The sequence below is a fragment of the Sabethes cyaneus genome, chromosome 1 (assembly GCF_943734655.1).
Source record: "Sabethes cyaneus chromosome 1, idSabCyanKW18_F2, whole genome shotgun sequence".
NCBI classification, from domain to species: Eukaryota; Metazoa; Arthropoda; class Insecta; order Diptera; family Culicidae; genus Sabethes; species Sabethes cyaneus.
Genome location: NC_071353.1, coordinates 135,436,330 through 135,460,145, shown reverse-complemented (window position 1 = coordinate 135,460,145; position 23,816 = coordinate 135,436,330). Strand labels below are relative to the sequence as shown.

Here is a 23,816-nt window from a genome sequence, read left to right as displayed (position 1 = left end):
ACAAATTTCTTTTGACATATTTGGTAACGACACCTGAGCTAATTTTCCATTCCAAAAGCGGCGCCATGAATGAAGATGTTCATTAATATTTCAAAATAATGCTAAAAATTGTAAAAAACTAATAGCTCAAACAGTATTAAATAGCTCAAAAAACGTAAACACACAATACAGAGCTAAATTGGCGATTGCTAATGCAAAAATTTTGAAAAATTTAAGACAATTTCGATATAAGACAACTTTTTTATGTTATAAATTGTCTTAAATCGAGGTATCCCTGTATTTTGCTTTGAGCTCTTTTTGTAAACAAGTGAAAGGTAAGAAAGTTTCCAGCGGTGACACTTTACTGCTGAGTTCCATACGAAAGAGAACACGTATGTCGTGGATATTTGCTGCTTAGATCTTACCAAGAAAAAAAAGTGAACACCTCAAGTTGTTGTAATTCGTCTATTACAAATATTTCATTAACTTTTTGTTCTTCCGATGTTGGGCAACTGAAGAGACTTTTTTAAATGAGCAAAAAAATAAGCGTTAAAGTTTAAATGCGAAACCCAAATCTATTTTAGCTTTTCATATATGTATACGTTATTATTTTCCGTGCAAAAACTTTCCAAAAGACAGTCAAAATCGAAAAAAAATTCCACTGTTTGAATTTCCACTTGATTTTATGCAAAAAATACAGACTTCTATCTCACAATTTGCGTTTTGCCTCCCGATTTTTCCAGGGGTGTGAAACGAACGTCAAATGCATAGGATTGTAGTGCAGCCGTTTTTTTCTGACGTTTCGGTCCGAGTGACGGCTAACGCTTTATTCAATGAAAATTCTAATTACCGGCAAACTAGTTGAAGGATGCTCTCTTCACTCCTACATGAGAAAGAGATAGCATGATTACATACCCTTGGATTTTTCACCCCAATTCAAAAGGAGTGGTGACAAAATTTAAGTTTTTTTTAAATATGCACTCCATGCAATGCAGGTCCAGGTCCAGGTCCAGGTCCAGGTCCAGGTCCAGGTCCAGGTCCAGGTCCAGGTCCAGGTCCAGGTCCAGGTCCAGGTCCAGGTCCAGGTCCAGGCTGAGGTCTTGGTCCAGGTCCAAGTCCAGGTCAAGGTCCAGGTCCAGGTCCAGGTCCAGGTCCAAGTCCAGGTCCAGGTCCAGGTCCAGGTCCAGGCCCAGGTCCAGGTCCAGGTCCAGGCCCAGGTCCAGGTCCAGGTCCAGGTCCAGGTCCAGGTCCAGGTCCAGGTCCAGGTCCAGGTCCAGGTCCAGGTCCAGGTCCAGGTCCAGGTCCAGGCCCAGGTCTTGGTCCAGGTCCAGGTCCAAGTATAGGTCTAGGTACAGGTCCAGGTCCAGGTCCAGGTCCAGGTCCAGGACCAAGTCCAGGTCCAGGTCCAGGTCCAGGTCCAGGTCCAGGTCCAGGCCAAGGTCCAGGTCCAGGTCCAGGTCCAGGTCCAGGTCCAGGTCCAGGTCCAGGTCCAGATCCAGGTTCAGGTTCAGGTCCAGGTCCAGGTCCAGGTCCAGGTCCAAGGCCAGGTCCAGGTCCAGGTCCAGGTCCAGGTCCAAGTCCAGGTCCAGGTCCATGTCCAGGTCCAGGTCCAGGTCCAGGTCCAGGTCCAGGTCCAAGTCCAGGTCCAGGTCCAGGTCCAGGTCCAGGTCCAGGTCCAGGTCCAGGTCCAGGTCCAGGTCCAGGTCCAGGTCCAGGTCCAGGTCCAGGTCCAGGTCCAGGTCCAGGTCCAGGTCCAGGCCCAGGTCCAGGTCCAGGTCCAGGTCCAGGTCCAGGCCCAGGTCTTGGTCCAGGTCTAGGTCCAGGTCCAAGTCCAGGTCCAGGTCCAGGCCTAGGTCCAGGTCCAGGTCCAGGCCCAGGTCCAGGTCCAGGTCCAGGTCCAGGCCCAGGTCTTGGTCCAGGTCTAGGTCCAGGTCCAAGTCCAGGTCCAGGTCCAGGCCTAGGTCCAGGTCCAGGTCCAGGTCCAGGTCCAGGTCCAGATCCAGATCCAGGTCCAGGTCCAGGTCCAGGTCCAGGTGCAGGTCAAGGTCCAGGTCTAGGTCCAAGTCCAGGTCCAGGTCCAGGTCCAGTTCCTGGTACAGGTACAGGTCCAAATCCAGGTCCAGGACCTGGAAAAGGTCGTCAGTTACTTTTAGCACCCGCAATCTCCATTCCTTTCCTTTTTCTGCTTCCCTACATACCTCCATAGCATCGGGAAACCATCACAATAAACAAAAATTCAGTCAACTAACAGGAAGCAGTAAGAAGGTTTTGCAACTCTGTAGAGGTATACTCTGTATACTGTAGAGGTCATAAATTTCATTAAATACTATAATTGGTTCACAATCGAAATACATCTCATATACCACTCCAGAGGATTTGTTCGTGTTAGCAGAATGCTAAATCCGGCCAAAACAGCACGGTACAAATTGAAGGAAAGGTAGCTAGTTGACGGTTCAAGCTGCCATGAAAATGTCGCTTTTCAAAGCACAGGTACAGATAGTACAGTTTATAAAACTGCATGCCCAGCAAGCTGCTTGAAGTCTGCCTTGACGTAGGTTTCGTCGTCTATCTTAACGGAATCGAAATTTATCAGCATCGTCGTGTACAGCTTCATAGATCTTGTTTTTGCCGTCTAATTTTTTTTTATGGTCGCATTTTAGAGTTAATACCTTCTTATATATGGACAATCCGGCTCGTTTTCAGCTCGATGGACGGATGTAGACGACACTCGCTTTCGATTTCCTCCCGATCCAGCCTTCCTGATTATTGCCAAACGTTCCCCAAATTAACAGTGAAGTGAAATGGGAGTAATTCGAATTTTCGCAGTGCACGAGCAAAATCTTAATGCGGTGCTCCTCTTGCTTGGACGTTATTTCGATAACCGATGAGCAAATGGTAAAAATTAAAATAGAGGCACCACTCTAAGCGTAACATCCCCCATATCATGATTAAGTAGACTAACTTCTGATTGTAATACTTTTTAGAGTCAAACGAGAGTTGCGTTGAATTTTTCATTTCATGGAAAGTTTTAGGAATGGTTCAGTCTCCACCAACGTAACGTTTAAAAAATCGGCATTACCTAATTACCATAGAATATCTATGAGTTTTATGAAAAATATTATTGTAAATTCGATGCCTTCCACACCCAGCCGTCTTCGATTGCCAAGAAAAGAGAGCGACGCTCCACTGCAGATGATGGGCGGTAGTCTAGTAAAACGAGGGGAAGCACAATGCACTGCATTGAGGCTTGAGGACGGTGCACTTTGCTTTGCTGGACCGACCGGAGAATTATGTGCTCCAAGCAGCACTAAGCTGCTGGAATAAGCTTTGAACAGGAGACCAGACGAAGACGTTGCTGCCGGTTGCTGTCCGTTTCTGACCCTGCCTGTGTACAGTATCTCCTGCCGATGATAAATAAGAAGGAATTACACATGTTTGTGTTTATTTATTTACAAGGATTACGCCATGAAAGGCTAGACCACCCGACGACGGCGGAGACGGCTGACTGCTGCCGAAAGCATTTAAGCCACCGAAGGTGGAAAATGGACGAGGAAAAGCTGCGAGTGCATAATCATAATCGGTGTTTGTACGGCCTTGGACTGGAAATATCACTTCACTTCCGAGAGCAGCACAGTGCAGTAATTTACCCTATGAATACTAAGACCGACGGGTAATCTGAGAGTGCTGCTAGGAAAATAAGGCTTTGCAATGAATTCTATAGTGCCTTGCTATTGAGTCGTCTAGTCTGCATGGGAAATAACAGAGTTCAACTACAATGTTGAAACAACTATTATACGCACTTGGTCTCAAGTAGGTTTACACTGAGCAAAATAAGTTGCTACAATTTGTAACAAGTTTTACGATCTACACGAGCCCAGACTATTTGCTTTTTAAATTTTATTTTGATTACCTCAAATTACCTGATGAAATCTGTTTTTCTATTTTAAACATTAATTAACGCACAATCCTAAAAAACTGCACCTCACAACCATTCTTTCATTCGTGCTGGCAAAGTGCCCTGTTTACATTTTCATCTGCCAGTCATTCACCGAACTGCAGTTCGAAAAGCATCGCAGCATTCACCCAGTCGCTCGGCAGAAAAAAATAAAAAAACTTTTCCCTACCAGAGCGCCAACCGACGACGGCAACAGTTTACATCACCAACGCCCTCCCCCATGGACCCCACCCATCAGCGGCTCGACTCGACTGCCAGCCCATCCTGCATGTGCCTGTCATCGTCATCGTCAGTCACCAACCATCATTGGCGGACGGGTGTTGGGTGGTTGGGCGGTCACTCCTCGACCGACCGACCGACCGACCCGTTGGAGACAGTTTTTAGAACGGCGGAATCAAAACAGAGACGCAAGAATATAAGCGCTCCCGCTCCCGTCCGTCCGTCCACTCGGCTCATCCTTTGGCTCATTTTCCCACATCCATCCATGAAGTCAACAGTCGTCGTCGTCGTCAGCAGGCGAAAAGACAGGCGAAACGGAAGAGGAGAAATCGGCGCTACCCACCCTGTTCTCCTCCTGCTCCCCCCTCCTTTCGGGGGAAAACCGTCGGGTGTGCGGTTTTGTTTTCCATGTAAAAGCTGTCGGGTGAGCACCGTTACATATAGCCGTTGCCATCGTTGTTGTTCCTGCCGGAGGTTCTTGTACATAGGGCGTTCTTTGGAACGAGGGGTGAGACAGTAACTTGCCACGTGCCTTTTGGTTGTCAACTGCGAAGGTCATCATCTTTGCCTGCATATAAACTGAAAAAAGAAAATACAACACCAATAGAAGATGGTACTATGTTTGAATGTATCGAACCGGAACTGTTTGTTAGAAATTCCGGAAAACTTTTTAATTAATTCGTGGAGTTGTTATTGTGCACGGATTATCGATTCACCGCTGGTGTGCTCCTCGGCGTTGAACTTTGCCATTCACCAGTTCGCTAGTGCCTGCTGTGCCGCCAGGCTTGGAGGTGGTGGTGGGTCGAGTCGGGCCGGGCTGGGCCGGGCCGGGGGGGATTGATGGATGTGGCGAGACATTTTACCAAACCGAGACAGGATCTAGGCCAAACTGCAGATGAGTTACATCCTGGCTGTCCTCATTTCGGCCTGGTCTGGTGAGACTCTGTGTGTATGCGTGTGGCTCTGTTTACTGGAACCTCGACATTGCCAAGTGAGATCCCTGAGCTTGCCGTCCTAGCAAGCCGGAAAATGTGATGTAATCCGTGTGCCGTGGGTTGTCATGCGAAAAAAATGTTTGTTTGCGGGTCGGGCGGTTTCTGAGCTTAGGCTTTTGTTTTGGGCCCATAATACTGCTTGCTTTGATCTTTGAAGAAAAGAAGAGGCACTTTTTCACACCTCATGCTCACTTCTTGAGGCGCTCTTATTATGATAGGTTTTGTTTTCTGCTGCTTCGTTTGCTAGGTTTGCTGTAGTTGCTGTCGTCGTTTGTCTGGCGGCTAACGCATTTAATCGGTGTTTGACGTTGCTGTGACACAGTCAAGTTAATTGGTTTAGAAGGTCAAGTTTTATCACGATAAACATCCTATGTAGGTGAAAAATCGATGTTGAAAAGTTTTAAAGTTCAAAAAAATTTTGTGTAAAATTTCAAACATACTTAATTTGTGCAATATTTTCTGTGTGCATGTCTGTGAAGATTCATTTTATTTTGGCAATCACTACTATGCTTTCGCATGAGTATGATACCAATTCCCAAACATACGGTACTTACCCATAATATGTGCCATTCTCACGTTTAATTCGCCGCTTATTCTCGTCCACCTGGAGGTCGACCTCTAGAGGTAGAGGTCGACTCGGTTGCTTGGTTTCTAGTTGATAATTACTCCTACTCGAATCAAGTGGGATTTGGTCTTCTCACAGTTTTAGTTCGAACTGCTCAATCTCCAAATTTTTCTGCAAGCCTATCTGCACCATCGACTCCACTAAAAACTCTTTATGGCTATCCTCGCAAGACTTCATCTACTTTAATACGAAAATTTAATTTATTTATTTGATTCTTCGCTTCTCGGGATGAATTTCTAGGAGGAATGTATCCTCCTAACTCTTCATGTTTAGGCAGAGCGCAAGAACATAAATGACTTGTTCCCTTGAGTTCCAAAACCGAAGTTTCACGTGGCCACGTGTAGGTTTGGGTCTGACTCTGTGTCTGGATATAAACGAGAGCGTATGCGTTCTATGGCGTCTATGTCTAGGCTTGGACCTGGTTCTGGATCTGGGCCAGGGCCGAGGTTTTAGTATGGACTGGAATCTGCCCCTGCGTCTGTAGTCTGGATCAAGACCTAGACAGATACTTAGCAGTGCTGGGCACCACCAATTCGTTAACCGACCAATCGTGAAACGCTAATTATACCTTATAATTTAGTCTCAGACTAGCCGAATTGTTGTTGATCCACGATTCCAAATGAAGTGCTGCTGTTTATTTTAAAATTAATAAACTGTAAAGCATTTTATCTATACCTATTATAGTTTTGATCCAAGTTTCATTAAGAAAAGTCGTGTAATAGATATAAGTTAGTACTAATTTGTACAGTGATAGATTACAGAGTAAGTTGTTACGATATGTTCAAAAATAAACAGTGACTGTTAATTTGCAGTTTGCGATTAGTGATTAGCGAAATTTCCACGATTATCAAGCAAATTGTTTCGGTGAACGAATTAGCGGTACCTAACATTGATATTTAGATTATGGTTTAGAATAAGGAGCAGAGCCTGTATTACAGCCTTAATCTGGACCAGTATCCAGATGTCTGTGTCTGTGTCTACGGTTGGGCCAAGGCTTGGGTCTGGGCCTAGGCCAGGATCTGGACCTGGGCTTGGACAGTAATCGGCCCTACTAAACATAGAGAAGGTCCTAAACCATTAAAAACTGGTTTCGAAAATATCTTAAAGTTCCAGATAGATTCCAATATAACTTCAAAAATATACAAACGAAACCATGCCAAAAAGAGATTCTAAATAACTCTCAGATCATTCAAAACGTTCCCAAAAGGTTGAAAATCGCTATCAAAACAGAAGATCGGTGAACGACTGCATACTAACGTTCTTCTGAGTTGGATACCACCGATTCGCTCTCAATCAGACACGCTGCGGAGTGCGAATAATACACATAATGTGCAGTCAAATGAATACAATTTCGATTTTTAACATAATTACTTTAAGAAGAATACAAGTTTGTAGAGACAAAATATAGTCTTCTCAGGGTGTTCTTCATTTTGAACAAACAACTGTAAATAGAATCTAAACAATATGATAATAATGAAGTAAAAGAGAGCCTAAATAAATTGTTTTTTTTTAATTTAAAAAAAAACTAAATGTCATTTCGATAAATAGGGTTTATTTCTAATTCCCGTCGTAGTAAGTAAAGCCATTTAAATTTACATGATTTGTTGGATGGATTTAATAAATACTTCAAAAGTTCTTGTGCTGATTTGACTAAAACACACTTACCTTCCGATCCGTGCACTTTGAAATCACTGAAAAGCGATTACTAAACCAAATTATTGAAATTACGCAACTGACTTTGTTTCTTAAATTCGTCGTACCGTTTTAAAATCCGTCCATCAAAATTTTTCATCGTCCGAACTAAAAATCACGACAGTGTTTATGAAGCTAACGGGCATGTATTTGTGTAGAACGGCATGACAAATGTTATTCTGCAAAATTTCTGCAGGTCAGGCAAGTTTTCCTGGCTGTAGAATAACGACAATGCCTTGCGTGAGTTATTTTCATTTATGAATGACGGAAATTAAAACGATTAGTCGACATTTTCTTCTCCGTCGCATGAAAAAACGTAGGAAATTTGGCTGGTAGGACTTCTTTAATGATAAAAAGCATTTAAATAGATCTCAGCTTACTTGGATTGATTGCGTATGATAGACAACAAAAAATAAATATTAGGGAATAACTAGTTTTGCATTGTGCGTCATAAAAATGCTGATATTTTTAATGATTTGTGTTGGATAGGACGGGAATAGGCAATTACGACGAAGCAGCAACATACCCTAGATAAATAAAATTCATTACGATAAATAGACTTCAACAAAGCGAGAATGTAACATCATATAACATAATCCCTAATACCTAGTTTGGATGGACTGTAACATCAATTTTATATCGTTTTTGTCAATTGGCAAAAAACGTATTTTTAGAGTACAAAATAAATATGTAGTCTATATTCTACATTATCAACAGATTAACTAACATGAAATCACACGAAATTATAAAAAAGATATGAAACATACCCAAATTACTCGGTCCAGGTTGATCCATTCGCAGTTCAGCTTGATTCCGTTCCATTCGACAGCAATGGAAACATTTGTCAGCGATATTTTGAAGCCATTTTCTTTTTACCTACCACAGATTTACTATCTTGACTTTGATTCGATAGCCACTGCACTGAGAAACAACACCATTTTCGGTGAAAACACTTTTTAAACTATTTTCCTAATATTCCACAATGGATTATAACAGCCATTTCAATTTCTGCTAAACTTTTTTCTTCTTCTTTCCACTAAAACAACGCTAACCTGCACAAAATTACGGCCTACATGAGTAAGGAACATGCACAAAAAATAATAGCGTATTTATCAGGAATACAACATATTTTCTGATCCAGCTCGAACCTTTCGCGATTCTGCCGTATGATTCATAGGACAAGATTGCAAACGTAGAGAGCGACATTTTAACACCACTTTTTTCTACTCCTACCAAAACAACTATCTTGATCTTGATCTTGGGATCGGGCACCACTTGCGGTAACATAACACACTTTAAAACATTCACACAATTGCCCGAAAAAGATTATAAAACATAAATCTAATTTTCTTACAATTATAACACAGCGCCGGAACCAATACGGAGAACACGGGTAACGAACGAACGAACCGATTCAGGAGTAAACCGCCGCGCCGCTCTGGTTGACCATTGCGAACCGAACCCGAAGCTAAACCAGTGCTAACTAATCATATAGGTGACCGTTAGTTTTGAAAAATTGCGTGCAAAATTCGGGCTAACTAGAGTAGTCATTTTTCGCGTTCGGGTCACGTCCACCACCACACGACACCATCACAGCCGCCATCGGGTGACCTGATCGTGCACGCCGACTAACGGTACTTTTCGCTTTCTCCTATTTCCAAGTTTCCAACGATATCGTCACCTTACTTTAGAATCGCTGCAGCACAAACACAATGCGAAACTTACTATGGTACGATCGAATGAATGGGCGAATGAATTTTAGAATCAGCAGAAACAGGACCGTATGCAACATGAAAAAAGTGTTCAGAACAGATTTCTTGACATCATACGTCCAAGAGTTATTATCTATCAAAAACAAGAATTCAGTTACATAATTACAAAAAAAAAATTGCATGAGTTTTTCTTATTATACTTTTGAAGAAAAAGGACTTCTAGAACAAAATAATTAATTTCAAAATTTCTCTTTGAGTAATTTTCATGCTTTCTTTAAATTTATACCGTGGACCCCCGTTCGTTCGACCGTTTTTAATCTGAACACTTTTTAATTTGAACCCCGCTGGTTTGCACGATGTGCAAATTAAAAATGGTTCAACTGTCATTCTCAATATAACATCATTTGCTTATGCAGACAATGCACATAAACACGTTTTGTTTGTACTGATCTAGCGTGTTTAATCTGTTTCACGTTGCGTTTCCCCAACGATTATAATAGAAATCCGTTCGGAGAATAAAATATTCGCTGCTTGCAACTGCCAACTGAATCAAACCATCAAAACAATAACAAAGAGCAGGGCGACCAGTTCATACAAGGTCCTGCATATTTAGGGTCGCCAGTTGTTCAAAGTAAAGACTAACCCCGTTAGTTTGCATGAGGAATCGTTCAAATGAACGGGGGTACACTGTATTTATATATCCGTTTTTCATATCTGGATTTCTGGATAGAGCGTTAGACATGGAAAACGAAACGGAGAAATTAGACTATTTCTAACCTGGAGCTCCTTCAGATAATTATTTTTGCATGAAAGCCAGAACTTGAGCTTCTTTTGTGTGTACTTTCATCGAAAAAATAGTCATTAGCTTGATAGCATGGTTTTTACGATGTTGCCCGTTAGAGGAGTAACGATTAGTAAATTAATATATATCACGAATTATTTTTTAAAAAAGGGACAGGTTGACAAAACGAGGTATTTGGAGTCATCCTAACTCGGAAAGGGGTATCACAAACGCATGGTTCCGTTTGATTTATATCAATGAAGATTTCTTGAATAAATTTCAGCGTATTTTTATTATTATTATTATTATTAACAGGTAATACCAATTGTTATTAAGTTTTTCAGATATATGGGATGTGAAAACAACATGACACGATTTTTTTCGGAACTGTTCAACCGGTTTCAATAATCGGTCCTACTACCAGCATATCTTATGACAAGTTTCTTCAAGCAGTTCAAAAGTTATGCTTAAAACCCATTAGCCATAGGGATAATTCATTAATGACGTCCACGGTTTATGGGGGGAAGGGAAGAAAGGAGAAAACCCTTCAAGATGGCGCTGTGTGGGATTCACGACTTTGTACTTTGTTAGTGGATACTAACTAATTCCTTACTTCCTCCATCTTTTTCCCTACTCTCCTGGGACCACCGTTAAGTATTACTTCGGGAGGAGGATGTGCCCTTGCACTACTGCGTTACCTATCGAGACTTCTCCGTACTTCCTATTCACCCAGGCTGAGAGTACCGGTATTAGCCTTTGCGTCCATCTTTCGTTAGTTACGGAGTTCCACTCTTATTAATGCCACTTTACAATTGACTTCGCTCTCATAGCTTTTCGAATTTCTCTGGTATCCTTCCTTCCGAATGCTATCGTTGTCTTCCGTCAAAATGATGTGGGAATTATTTCGTCTATGGCGCAGGTCGCTTTCAAAGAAATAGTTCTGTACACGCTCACGACCCGCATTGCCATAAGCCGATACGTACTGTTCAATCTCTGCTTATTCCGCTGGGTTTTTAGCGCCAAGCAGGTCCACCGTAACGCAGTATCGAGGAGGAGACTCTAGCTAAAATATGTCTGTTACTGAGGCTGGACCAGAGTTATTGGGCACGATTCTGGCCAGCGCGTTAATCGCTTTTCCCGTTTTCTCGAAAGTGCAGTCGATTCTCCTGTTATTACTACTACTGCAGTGTGTCTGTGAAGGCAATGATCTCCGCGCCTCTAGACAGACTCAGTTTTAGTACTCCGTCGTATATTCCGCTGCAGAGAGATAGACCCAGGATAGAGCCTAGTGAGACTTCGGTTGTAGTCCTGATCGTCATCTGTTCCTTGCAGGGATAGTTCGATCACGTTGACTCAATTTTGATTCACTTGACAGTACCGTCTCAGCCGAGCAAACTTTGACAAACTGATGTATAAGACATTTGAAGAACTAGTTATTATTTATAATTTGCTGAATAAAGTTTTGCTGTATCTTTAGTAAAATTGAGTCAAAGTGATCGAACCATCTATGGTTCCTTGTTTGTCTCGTAAAACAGCACCCGCTACTCTAAGTAGCTTTTCAAGATCCTGCACAAATAATCAGGGACTCTCATTCTGTGGAGCACCTCTATTTGCATCTCTCCAGGAAATGGCCTTCGTCTAGACATTTCTGCGTTACTGTCCTGAACATGTCTGGGTACACTTGCACTGCCGCTTTCAAGGCCACGTTAGGAATTCCATCCGGCCCAGGTGCTTTTTTTACTTTCAGTTTTTTATAACCGCTATTAGCTCATCGTTGCACACTGCGCTCAACGTCGTCGCCTACCACTTCATCGGTGGCGTAGGTGACCAGACGGTCGGATCATGCTCCGGGAATAGCTCCTCAACAATGGCTTTTGACTTGCCGGGACACCTTGCAGTTGGTATCGTTGGACCACTTAGCATTGCCATCACTACTCTATGTATGTAACCCCATGGGTTGACATCCGCGTCTCTGCATAGTCTGGCCACTCTAAACCCCTCTCTTCGCTCTTCCCTTACTGCGACATTTCTTTCTCTTTGGAAGCTTCTTCTTGTCCCCAGAGGCCGTTGGCAGTTCCTCGTATCTCCAATAAACTGCAGATCGCTTATTACTCGGCATTACTGCATCGTATGCTTTTACTAGCTTTTCGTCAGTTCGTCTGCGTCCAGGTCCAGGGAATCGCTGCCCGCACATAGCACTTCGACGAAAAGATCCTTCGTTTTCCACCATTGTTTATTGGCTCTATTTTTGGAACTGCTGCATGATTCTGTGAACCAATGGAATACCGGATCGACTGGTGATTGCTGTGAGTGTAGCCCTGACATACCCTCCAGTTCATGTTTGCCTACAACCCACGATGGACTGCAGAAGGTGACGTCAATGAGGGACTCTCGACCATCGGATGCGGAAAGTTCTAATGGTGCCCTCGTTGCAGACTCTAACCTGCAGCATAGCCACAGTTTTCAGTAGGCTATTTCCTCTTGCGTTCCTCACCCCACTGCCCAGTCATTGCAATCACCGACCCAAGCCCTTTATGATCCGTGTTCATCCAATAAGGGGCCATCCATATACCACGTGGACAGCTTAGAGGGGAGTGGGGGGTATGAAAATATCCACGCTTATCCACGGAACGGGGTGAGGGGGCATGGAAAATGTCCATGAACCGAGCATTATGATAGCACATAGCAAAGCAAAGCCTAGGTGCTACATTCCATTATCGAAACTTAACCTTCTGTTTTTATACGACAGATTTCGCAGCCAGCTGTTGGAGTACAGGACAATTGCAGGGCCAGTTGCTACGATCCTATTGGCTCTAACAGCCTCTGCCAGCCGAGATACGAACATACAACGACTGGCTTACTAGGCCAGCGTCATACCTCGAAACCAACTGGGAGAGCACATATCTGGCATAAATCTTGTTGAAAAGATTGAGCCTGCGTTAGTACACATAGATGTTGATTGCCTAGCCTGACATTTGATATAATGCAATAATACACATATTATTATTGTTTTACAACCCTTACACCCTTTTGAAAAGGATAAAGGTAACGAATATTCACCAGTCACGGGACTCGTTTATCATTTAGGTCGCGTTTGCACCAAATGTGGATTGCATTTTAATTTAATTTATTAATACTGGTCTTCGAAGGTATCGTACAGACAGTTCTAATATATACTAATTCTAAGTTTAAAAGTAGTTCTTGTCACATTATAGTCAAAACAGTCATATACAACATTAAACTCACGACAACATACATCAATAGGATTATTCCCGGCAAACAAAGTACGGTGCATTGAAAGTCTAAAGGAGTCCGCTCGTCGGGTACGCCTTGGCGGCACGTTGAGTTGAAGCTGTCCTAACATCTCCGGGCTATCGACATTGTTTTGCAGGAGGTCGAAGATAAATAGTCGTACTCCTCCATACTCCGCAACATACTCCTCCTATTTACCAAAGTGGGCAGACGTATTAGGGCGCAACGGTGCTCGTAGGGGGTAAACGGACTGAGTCATTCCAAGGCAGCATTCGAAGAGCGTACCGGATGAAATTACGCTGGATTCATTCGATCCTGTTGATTTAAACTGCATGGTAGGGCGCCCATACAAGCACCCTGTACTCAAGAATACTGCGCACAATCGAACAGTAGAGGGACTTTAGGTAGTAGACATCCTGGAACTGCTGTGTATTCCGTTTGATAAAGCCTAGTACAGCATAAGCTTTAGCAGTAGTAACTGCGACGTGCTACGCAAAACAAAGCTTGCTATCCAGAAGAATGCCCAAATCTTTTACGGTATCGACCCGGGTGATACTGGCTGTTTCCATCTTATAGTCGAACGAAGTCATCTGTCTATTTCTGCAGAATAAGATGACATTACATTTCTGCACATTCACCTCAATTCCGTTCAGAGTGCACCAATTTAGTAACGAACCAATGTCAGATTGTAAGGCACAGTAATCAACTCTCGAAGCTATTACACGGTAGAACTTCAGGGCGTCGGCAAACATACACTTAGGGGATACAATTGTAGAGCACAAATCGTTCACAAAAAGGATAAATAGCAATGGGCCCAGATGGGTTCCTTAGGGCAGACCTGATTGTATTTCAAATGGAGGAGAACTAGTTCCATTTACACGCACAAACGCATTCCGACCGGTAATTTTGCCTTAAAATCAATTGCAGCTCGCCGCAAAAAAGGCAACCATGGGTAACGTATTTCCAAAAGGATTCGCCTTCAGAAAATTTTATGAATCACATCGCATCGGAAAGGTCTTGTGTTGTGTTGAAGTAGACGGCCAAGATGAGGTACTCTGGTTTTAGACAAAGATACTCTGGACAGAGAAGAATCGTCAAGCGAAAGTCAAGCTGAACCGGACTCTCTTGCAGTCGATAATAATTTGCAGTAGACAAGATCACAAGAATTATGGTCCTAATACCCATACGGAAGCATACGGATTTTAATACGCTGTGGAAAATTCATGGAAAAACTCAAATTTCAGCAACGACTAAAAATCCGTGTGTATTATGTAGGGGCCTTTAGACTGGAGCTTCCTTTCACGTAAGCTTTTTCAATAAATACTGCATAAATCAAGATGAAAACAAAATTTAGCACTGTTTTATTAAATTTGTCATACGAAAAAAAAATGTCCACGTGGACAAACAGGGGAGGGGGTGGGGGTTGAGTCAATGTCCATGCTAGTCCACGGAGGGGGACGGGGGGTTGAAAAATGGTATTTTTCTGTCCACGTGGTATCTAGATGGTCCTTTTCAGCAGCTCAGATTGTGCCGGCGATTTCTTTTTCCGTTCCTTCGAGCAATTTCAGCGTATTTTCATAGTTCCCTGTGTTTCGACCACAGCTTTTTGCAACATTTTAACGAGTTTACGAATGACGAAGGGGGTCCGTCACCAAATGTTCTCTTAAATGATTCTACCTGTAAATAGGTCGGTTAAAGCTAGGTTGAAACTACTCAAAATGCCCTTAAAGTGTACAAACTCAAACTTTGGGTGAAAATTTCAACTAATTTTGGCTACTTGCTACTGATAATTGAATTATTCTCTGTGACAAATAACGCACCAATTTTCTTACTACCAATTTTTTGGTTGAAAAACTACTCAAAATCTTATCTTTCCATGATTTTGACATTAAATGAAAGTTGTTATAATTCGTGGTATATATTTATAAATTTGTTAATCGTTAACCCTTTTACGGTTAACATCGTAAAAGTGATGCGATTAAGCTAATGACTTTTTTTTCATAAAATTACACACAACAGAAGCTCAAGTTTTGATTTTTATGCAGATATAATTATCTTGAGGAGCGCCAGGTAAGACATAGTCTAATTTCTCATTTTCGTTTTTCATGTCTAACGCTCTACCCAGATATTTTTTAATTCATATATTCGAATTACAAAATTTAAATAGGACATGTATATTACCCATAGAAAATCATACCTAAAATCTTGTTAATCTTGTAAAATCTTGAATGTATGATCAGAACATTGTGATATAATTAACAAAATGTCAAGAAATCTGCTCTAAACTCATTTTTCATATAACCAATTCAAAATAAATTTCAAATGTTAAGCTTTAAAAACGGCCTTGCCCGCTATAGGGTTAACTGTGCAGAATATGGTATTAGGTACCCTAATGGTGTCATTTTCATTGTATTTTCATACGTTCCTGCTTCTGCTGATTCCAAAATTCATTCGCTCATTCATTCGATCATACGTATCATTCAACAACAAAAGCTGACATCGTTGGAAACTGGAGAAAGCCGAAAGTACCGTTAGTCGGCGTGCACGATCAGATCACTCGTCGGTGGCGGTGGTTGGCGGACGTGACCCGAACGCGAAAAATGACGACTCATCTAGCTAGTTCGATTTTTGCAAAACTAACGGGCACCTACGATCAGTTGCCACTGGCTTGGCTTCGGGTTCGGATCGCAAATCGCAATTGTCAACCAGAGCGGCGCGGTGGGTTACTCAGCTTGTGTGTTCGTTACCCGTGTTGGTTCCGGCATGGTATAATTAAAAGAAAATTAGAATTTGGAGTTTAATCTGTTATGAGTTATGATGCGCAAATGGTTTCAAGTGTGTTATGTTACGGCAAGTGCTACCCGACTCCTACCTCATCATGATCAAGATAGTGATTTAGATAGGAGTAGAAAAAAGTGGTTCTAAAATGTGCCTCTCTACCTTGCAGTCATTGCCCTGTGCTTGTTCATGACTCGTGTTAGTCATAGCTGTGCGCTGTTTAGTGCTATTTTTTTTAATGGAAAGAAGAAAAAAGTTCGGTGGAAATTAAAATTGTTGTTTTAACCCGTTGTGGGGTTGTGTAAAATAGTTTAAACAGTGTTTTTACGCCAAACAGTATTCTTTTTCAATGTCATTGCTATCGAATCAAGATAGTAGATCTGGTACTAGGTGAAAAGAAAATGGCTTCACAATGTTTCCATTGCAAATGAATCGAATGAAAGTTTTACCTTTCATGCGTCATTTTGCAGTGAACGTGGAGCTGAATCGGGAATGGATCGACCCAGCCCGAGTGATTTAGGTATGTTTTATATCTTTTTTTATGATTTCATCTGGATTCATTTTAGTCAAACTGGTAATCTGCATTCTTCATAATTAAAAAAATATTCTAGAGAAAGTCTACACAAATCTAAAACAAGTGCTAAAATTCAGAATGTCTGTAAGAACTCATAAGAAATCCCAATAGGTCAACAATTTTTTTCACCTAACATGTTTTCTACTCAGAATTTGAGTAAATAGACTTGAAGAGAATTTTAAGTATTTTAACGAAGTTTAAATAAGTGTGATGTAAGAGTGGATGTCTATAGTCGAGCACTTCTAAAGTTAGGTTTCACTGCTATTTGACTTAGAGCTACTATAAGCCGAGATGCAATCCCCTAAAAATTGAAACGAAATTTGAAATAGGCCATTAAAAAATTAAAATTCAATTCTGCCTATCCGGGGGCTCGGAAAAAATGCATTTCAACATTGACATCCCCAACAACCTGGACACACGCCGGTGCAGTGTCATATTACTCCCCGCGAGCAAGTGTGCGAGTGCAAAAAAAAAATCCTTAACTGAGCGTCTGGTTGGTGTGAAGAAGTAGTCAGATTTTCAACTTGCTTCACGCCCTACGCGTCCTAACTCGGGAACTTAGCTCATTAAAATGCCCTGTTACTGTTATCCAGTCGAGGATGACATACTTCAAACCGAGAGCGAAAGAAGAAGGCTCACTCGGTGTGAGACGACGACTGTGTGCTTACGCGTCACAACACACAACCCCCAGGCAAGGTTTAAAAATACACAGCCCTGCCGTTCGCAGTGGAGGGCCCTCTCGGCTCGACACACGATGCAAACACTCGAAAGCATCCCACCATCCCGACCCTAGACTCCCGTCTATGTACCTTCCTACCTACCCACGTATGGGCATGGGTTCGAAGGCTGCTACCGTCCATCGTCCTTAACGCCGTCAGCGTCATCGCCAACATCATCATCATCATCGTCAATGTAACCCAACCCAGCAACAGCGACAGCACCGAGCGAAGGGATTCGCATGTTACTGTGGTATTAGTGTGTAACTAACTGTGAGTGCATTTCCGTGTCCTGTCGGGACGGACGGACGGTCGGTCGGGCCTCCACACCAATCGTCGGACGATGTGCGCGCGTGTGGTGCATACTACATTTACTGATAACATTCCAAGTTACGAAGCCTGCCAATGCAGCCGCAGCTTTGAGCTGCAATTCAGGGTCAGCATAGGATGGTTAAGAGTGAAGTTCGTTTCGACTGTAGTAGGCGGTGTTTTGATAGGTCCTTACACGGTGCTGTTGTGGTCCGGTGTGAAGTTTGTTTAGACAGTTTACGGTGAATTGTGTTTGATGTTGCGTCTTTAGGGTGGAATTTTTTCGGTTTGTTATCGATGGCTGATTGCAGTGCAGTCAGGTGAGTATGCGGAAGTGAAGAAAATTTTTTTTCTTCTCGGAGTCCCGTCACTCTCCGATGTTGGGTCTCATCTGTGGTCTGGTGCGACGAGAGTGAGTGCTGTGCTGGGAGATTGTGAGAGTGAGTGAGTGAGTGAGTGAGTGCGCTATGAGTGATAAGTCTGTTACAGTCAGTGTTGTTGGGATAGGTCTGGTGTTCTGGCGGCTGCAGCAGACGGTTTGAGTGGTGGCTGACCGGTGAGTGGCTGGCTATCGCCGGTCTGGTGCGCATGTAAACAGGAACTCCTGATTGCATCAGAGCCGGGCCGCGGTGGGGAGCCGGTTGGGTGCCGGGAGCCGCTTCTTGTGCTGAGTATAATATATGTACTTTTAATAGACATCAATGTACACTGATTGTATCGGACTGCTGCTGGGTGGGTGCATGTGGGGGGGTTGGGGGAAGTAAAAACGGTGTAGGCAAGTGCCTCGGTGGAGTAGAGAGGGACCGATTGGTTCGCTGAGCTTGCACGAGGAAGTGCACCTTCGTAAGTCGTTCGGCTGCAGTTCGGTGCAATGGCTCGGCTGTAATCGTTTGTTGTGGGACCGCGCCTGGATGGTATGCAATGGGCATATCGTTTCCTCCGGTGCTTGTTGCAGTTGTCGTCGTTTTCGTTCCCGTCGTAGTAGGCCAAGCCAAGCCGAGTGTCATGTTGTGGAAAGTTTGTTTTTCAGCTTCCTTCGTTCGACTACGTCGCCGGCGGTGAACGGCGGTGGTGGTGCTAGTGGTTACCAGAGAGCGGGCGGGTTGCCAACCGAGGTAAGCATCGACAACCATGTGCATCGGAAAGCTTCCAACTTACAGTAGTTGCTCGGGCTGTAGGCGTTCGCTGGCTGTGTGAGTGAGTGAACGAGTGAGTGAGTTAGTAAATAGGGCTGCACAGCAGCAGCTGTCGCTGCCACCTGTCCCTCGTTCTGGTAACTTTTGTAATTGTTGTGTGCGCTTTTCCCGATCGCTTCCATGTAGGATTCCCGATGTTTATGTGCAGCCGGAACTTTTTTTTTGTCGTCCTGCCGGAGTGCACGATTGAGCGAGAGCATCCAATCGGTTTCCAGCGCCTGCTGCTGGTGTTGAGTGTGATCCGAAACGAGGAAGTAGTTGGCTGTGGATGGCTACAGTGCTTTTACATACAGCCTGGCGTCGTCGGGCGAGCGCCGCACTGTATGCAACGTTCAAACCGCGAGGAGTTCCGGAGTGTGCCGTTAGTAAAATGGGCAACTTCGCAGTACATTTAAAGTAATGTTGTGTCGTCGTCATTATTTAGTGCAGTGCGAGATTCCAACCCGTAAGGTCGAGACCTTCCTGCAGTATCAGCTCTGCTGTTCAGATCGCGGGAGTTCAGTTCTATCTAACCCGATCAAGCCGGTGAACGTGCGTACTGATTAGTCCAAGTGGTTGGTCGATGCTTACATAGCTGCAGCAGCTCTAGTAGCTCCTGTGGCAGCGCCGTGAATGCATTTCCTGTCTGGTCGTCAACCGGTGCACTGGTCAACCGTGCGAGCTCCTTCGACTAGCGAAAAGGGTAATTTTCTGATACAAGAAATCCTGAAACCGATGACTGTGTAACTGACGATGATTTTTCCTGGAGCATAGTGAAAAGTATAGGGAAAAAAAAGTTGGCACCAATCGAGATTCCGTCGTCGTCGCTGCAGTAAGTGCCGGTGTTTGTGTTGGTTTGTGTTTCGCATTCATTCTCTGTGTCGATTTTCCCGCTGAGTGTTTGTCGTGTATGCGTGTTACATAATTGGCGTCCTCGCGAAAGTGCATCTTGGTGCTGTTTTTCTCACTCCGATTTTCCTAGCAAACAGATTAAATTATCTCTAACAGTAATTACACAGTACTGTCTATCAGCAGGCAGACCCTTGGTTCGGTCGCCATAAACAAAGACTCTTCAGTAGGTTTAAAAACAGTGTCAAACAGTGCGCCCGCAACATAGGCAATTGAAAATACGATTGTTCGATTACAAATACATAAGTGGGCAAAACAACTGTAATTTCGCTAACAAGTGGTGTGCCCTTCTGTGCAGCAACCGATTCTTAGAGTGTGCCGTGTGGTGTGCTGTGCTGTGCTGTGTGCCGTGCTAGCGCTAGTGTCGTTTGGCAAGTGAACGAAAGGAAGAAAAAAAAAATCCCGTGAAAATAAAGCCTCACAAGAACCGCCGCAAAGGCATTCCAGTGAAGAAAGCCGGGATCGAGGTAGGCCTCCTCGACGACGACGACGTTGAGGCCGATACAGCCGCCGCGAATTCATCAACGCCGGCTGGAGCAGTTCTCCTCGGCGAGGGCCAGGTAAGTGCACGGAATAGACTCCTTCTCGGCATATACACCTAACGTTACGTACGTAGGGAAAATCGAAATTGCAGCCAACCGAGCGAGCGCGCCAAGTGCGCGGTGAAGAGCTATGCCATTCAAAGCCCGCATTCTGTCGGGTTGTGGATTGCAACGCAATCCACAGTTGCATCCAGCTAAAACCATGGTGCAGTGCAATGTAAAAAGTAATTTCCTCCTTTCGTCCTTATGGCCCGTTCCGAGAATAAGCAATCCTTAAGCCAGCCAGCCCGCTGGTGCTGGCTGGTGTAAATATTCAGCCTGGGAGACGGGACTGTCAGGGTGGCTGTCATTGAAGCCAAACACCATCATTCAACCCTCCCTGTTTCTGATACACAGCCAGTAAGCAGAATCCTTGGAGGAAAAACCACCAGTCCGCGGCGCTGGGTTGTAACTGGGAAAGGGGGTAATCTCTGGTGCAAGTGCATTCGGTGCTGGTGACGTTATCGTCGTCGTAGTTGTCGTCGTCGCCGTCGCCGTCGTCGTCGTCGTCGGTTACAGACGGAGATCCGTACAGTGTGTTTTCGGGCTTGCAACCGACGCCGATGATGACGACGATGACGACGGCAACGACGCCGACGACGACGACGACGAGGACCACGACGGCAAACCGACCACCGATGGTAGAACAGTTTTCGGTGTACGGAATTTGTTGCAATTCGCAGCAATCCGACCCGTCCCGACCGGTCCGAAGGCTAGTTGTAATGCGAACATTGTAACGAGCGGATGTGCTTTGTTTTTGCGGTGGCACTCCGAGTACGATGCTTGTTTTCCGCGCCAGCGGGGCCTCTGGGCGATGCGATGAATCGTGTTTTTCGAACACGATTTTGTGTGGTATAATTTATTTTAGAACTTTGTACTATGTTAAAATTCTTAGTTTTGACAAAATGACTTTATTTTTTATGGATCACTATTTAAAATATTTGCTGTTCTTTGAGAGGAACTTAAATTTTTAAGTGGAGAATAATAATAAAATTAATTTTACAACTGTTTTTTTTTCAAATTTAGACACTTTACATCAGTGATGCATTCGTGGGTTGTTACATGAAACTATCTCTTTTCCAAAATTGAATAACTGATATATGTTATTTTACCAAGTCTGAACATGATTCTCGAGAATAAAATAACTCGTATGAAAATATTTGTTACTCATTTTTTTTCGTAAAATTTGAAATCCCGTGCTTAAATAATGAACAGAAAATAACCACTCAAATATTTTTAATTGGTAGAAGTTGCAACAAATTTGATCAGAATTCTTGTATTAATATTATTATGCCCCTTGGGAGAGATATTTCTATATTTTATGCAGAAAAAATGGCAAAATATTTTTTAAGGGAAAAACTATAGATTTTTTGTAAAAGTCCTTTAAATGTGCAAAAATAAAATTTGCGGGTTGAGAAATTTTTCGTCTTTACAAAAATAGGACCGAAAATTGTAGACGAAACGGGACAAGCAGGAGCGCCAATATTTATTGGATCATTAATTTAGTATTAAACTTTTTGGCATTCACCTCTAACTTGCTTAGTATTTTATAATTAAAAATTTAATAAAATATTTTGTGTTGTCATGGTGTTATCACAGCAGTGCTAAATATAAGTAAATAGTCTTGGGTATTGAAGAGTACTGTAAAATTCATTAAATACACGTGCAAACAAAATACAATATTCGCTCGAAAAGGTTTCCGATTTTTTTATTATTGTTTATGACCTGCTTTTTGGGCATTTATCAAAACTATCGTAAAAAATGCGCTAAATGGTATCAGAATTTCTTAAAATTTTGTACAGGAGAATAGTGGATAGACATGGAACGAAGTGGAACGAAAATATTTTTTTTAACAAATTCGAGGTGTCTCCCCGAAAACGACAAGCGTCAAGTTTTCCGTCAAGTTTCAATTTTTTCGGACGTCGCTTATTTTGATAGTGCATAACGCTTAAATCAAATATGTTTTTATGACGATTGATGAAACTTTTCTCAGCAATCGAGGAAAACATCAGCAGGAAAAAAATTTCACAACATTTACCACAACTAGTTGGACAAATCAAGTTCTAATACTTATACATTTTTTGAAATACTGTTTCTCATTAGCCTATTAATGATCTTTAATGATTTTAGATTTATTTGCGTCAACAATTGACATCTGGGGAACCAAGCCCCGCAGAGTAAATATTCTAAGCTGTCCAGAAAAAAAAATATCCGGAAAAAGTTTTTCATAAAATTTTTCACGGTGGCGGAAAACTTTGAAAGAAAAGTCAGAAAAACAATGTTCTAATTCTTGTAAAATGCTCAATATAGGGCAAGGTTTAGATTTCAATACAGACTTAACTAAATCTCGTACGAAAGCGTCTCGTTTTTGTAATGCTCTTGACAATTTCGGTTTTAGTTGCTATAATCGTGAACCGACTCACTTTTATCCTGGTGGTTGTTCCTTAATTGATCTGCCGATAACAAATAACAATGATTTCATTCTCAACTTCAATCAAGTTGCTGCTCCTGGATTGTCGAAACATGACATAATCTTCTCCTCAGTTAATATTTCTCGTGAAACTATAAATCATCCTAAATTTTTTAGAGACTACGGGCGGATTAATTTCGATGATTTACAGTATACATTAAGCTCGCTTGATTGGAGCTTTTTGTACAGCATAACCGATCCAGACTTAGCGACCGATTATTTGAACTTGCAATTATATGAATTTTTTGATAAATTTGTCCCTTTGCGAGAAGTTAGTGCAAGGCGTGTTACTTTTCACATGAATGCTGAAATATACACTGCAATGATTTCGAGAAATTTGACGTATAGACAGTGGATAACCAGTAGAAGCGAATTGGAACTAAACTTAAATTTCAAAAGACTTCGTAATCGAGTCACTCATCTCATTAATTTTGCAAAGTTTAACTATCTCTCCTCAACATTTGGATCCACCGATTCTAGTAAAATACTTTGGAAGAAATTGAAGGAGCTAAATGTTTCCAAAAGTTCTGTTAGTAGCGATCAGTTTCTCAACTCTGCTGATGAAATTAACAAATATTTCGGTGACAATGTCACCCGTGATACTGAAATCTTACCAGTTCTTCCACCAAACCGTGATGGATTTAAATTTCACCCATGTAACGAGCTAGAAGTTTCTACGGCTATTTTTCTATTTCTTCTAATACTGTTGGTTTAGATGGAGTACCCATAAGATACGTGAAAATGATCTTACCGTATGTGATCTCTTCCATCACTTACGTTTTCAACCAAATTATGTCAACTTCAAAATACCCTCGCACTTGGAAAGCTTCGAAAGTTAATCCAATACGGAAAAACTCTAAAGGGACTAACTTAAATAATCTTCGACCGATTAGTATCTTGTGCTCTTTGTCTAAAGCTTTCGAAAAAAATCGGTTTTCGTCCTAATCATAGTACAACTACAGCCCTTTTAAAGGTTAAAGATGATATCCACCAGATCTTAGATAGGAAAGGCGCAGCATTTCTTCTCTTAATTGATTTTTCTAAAGCTTTTGATAGGGTCTCGCATGTCAAGCTATTAAAAAAGTTGTCTGGCC

General features: G+C 42.5%; 1 protein-coding gene across 1 annotated transcript; it reads left to right on the top strand.

Moving 5' to 3' along the window:
* Positions 1 to 1,401: 1,401 nt before the first annotated feature.
* On the top strand, positions 1,402 to 1,716 carry LOC128746266 (serine/arginine-rich splicing factor 2-like; the record flags this gene model as incomplete). The annotated part of the gene is made up of 2 exons (XM_053843315.1): positions 1,402 to 1,464; positions 1,678 to 1,716. Coding segments are annotated over 2 exons (102 nt in total), but the record flags the coding sequence as incomplete, so codon positions are not given.
* Between the last annotated feature and the right edge of the window lie 22,100 nt (positions 1,717 to 23,816).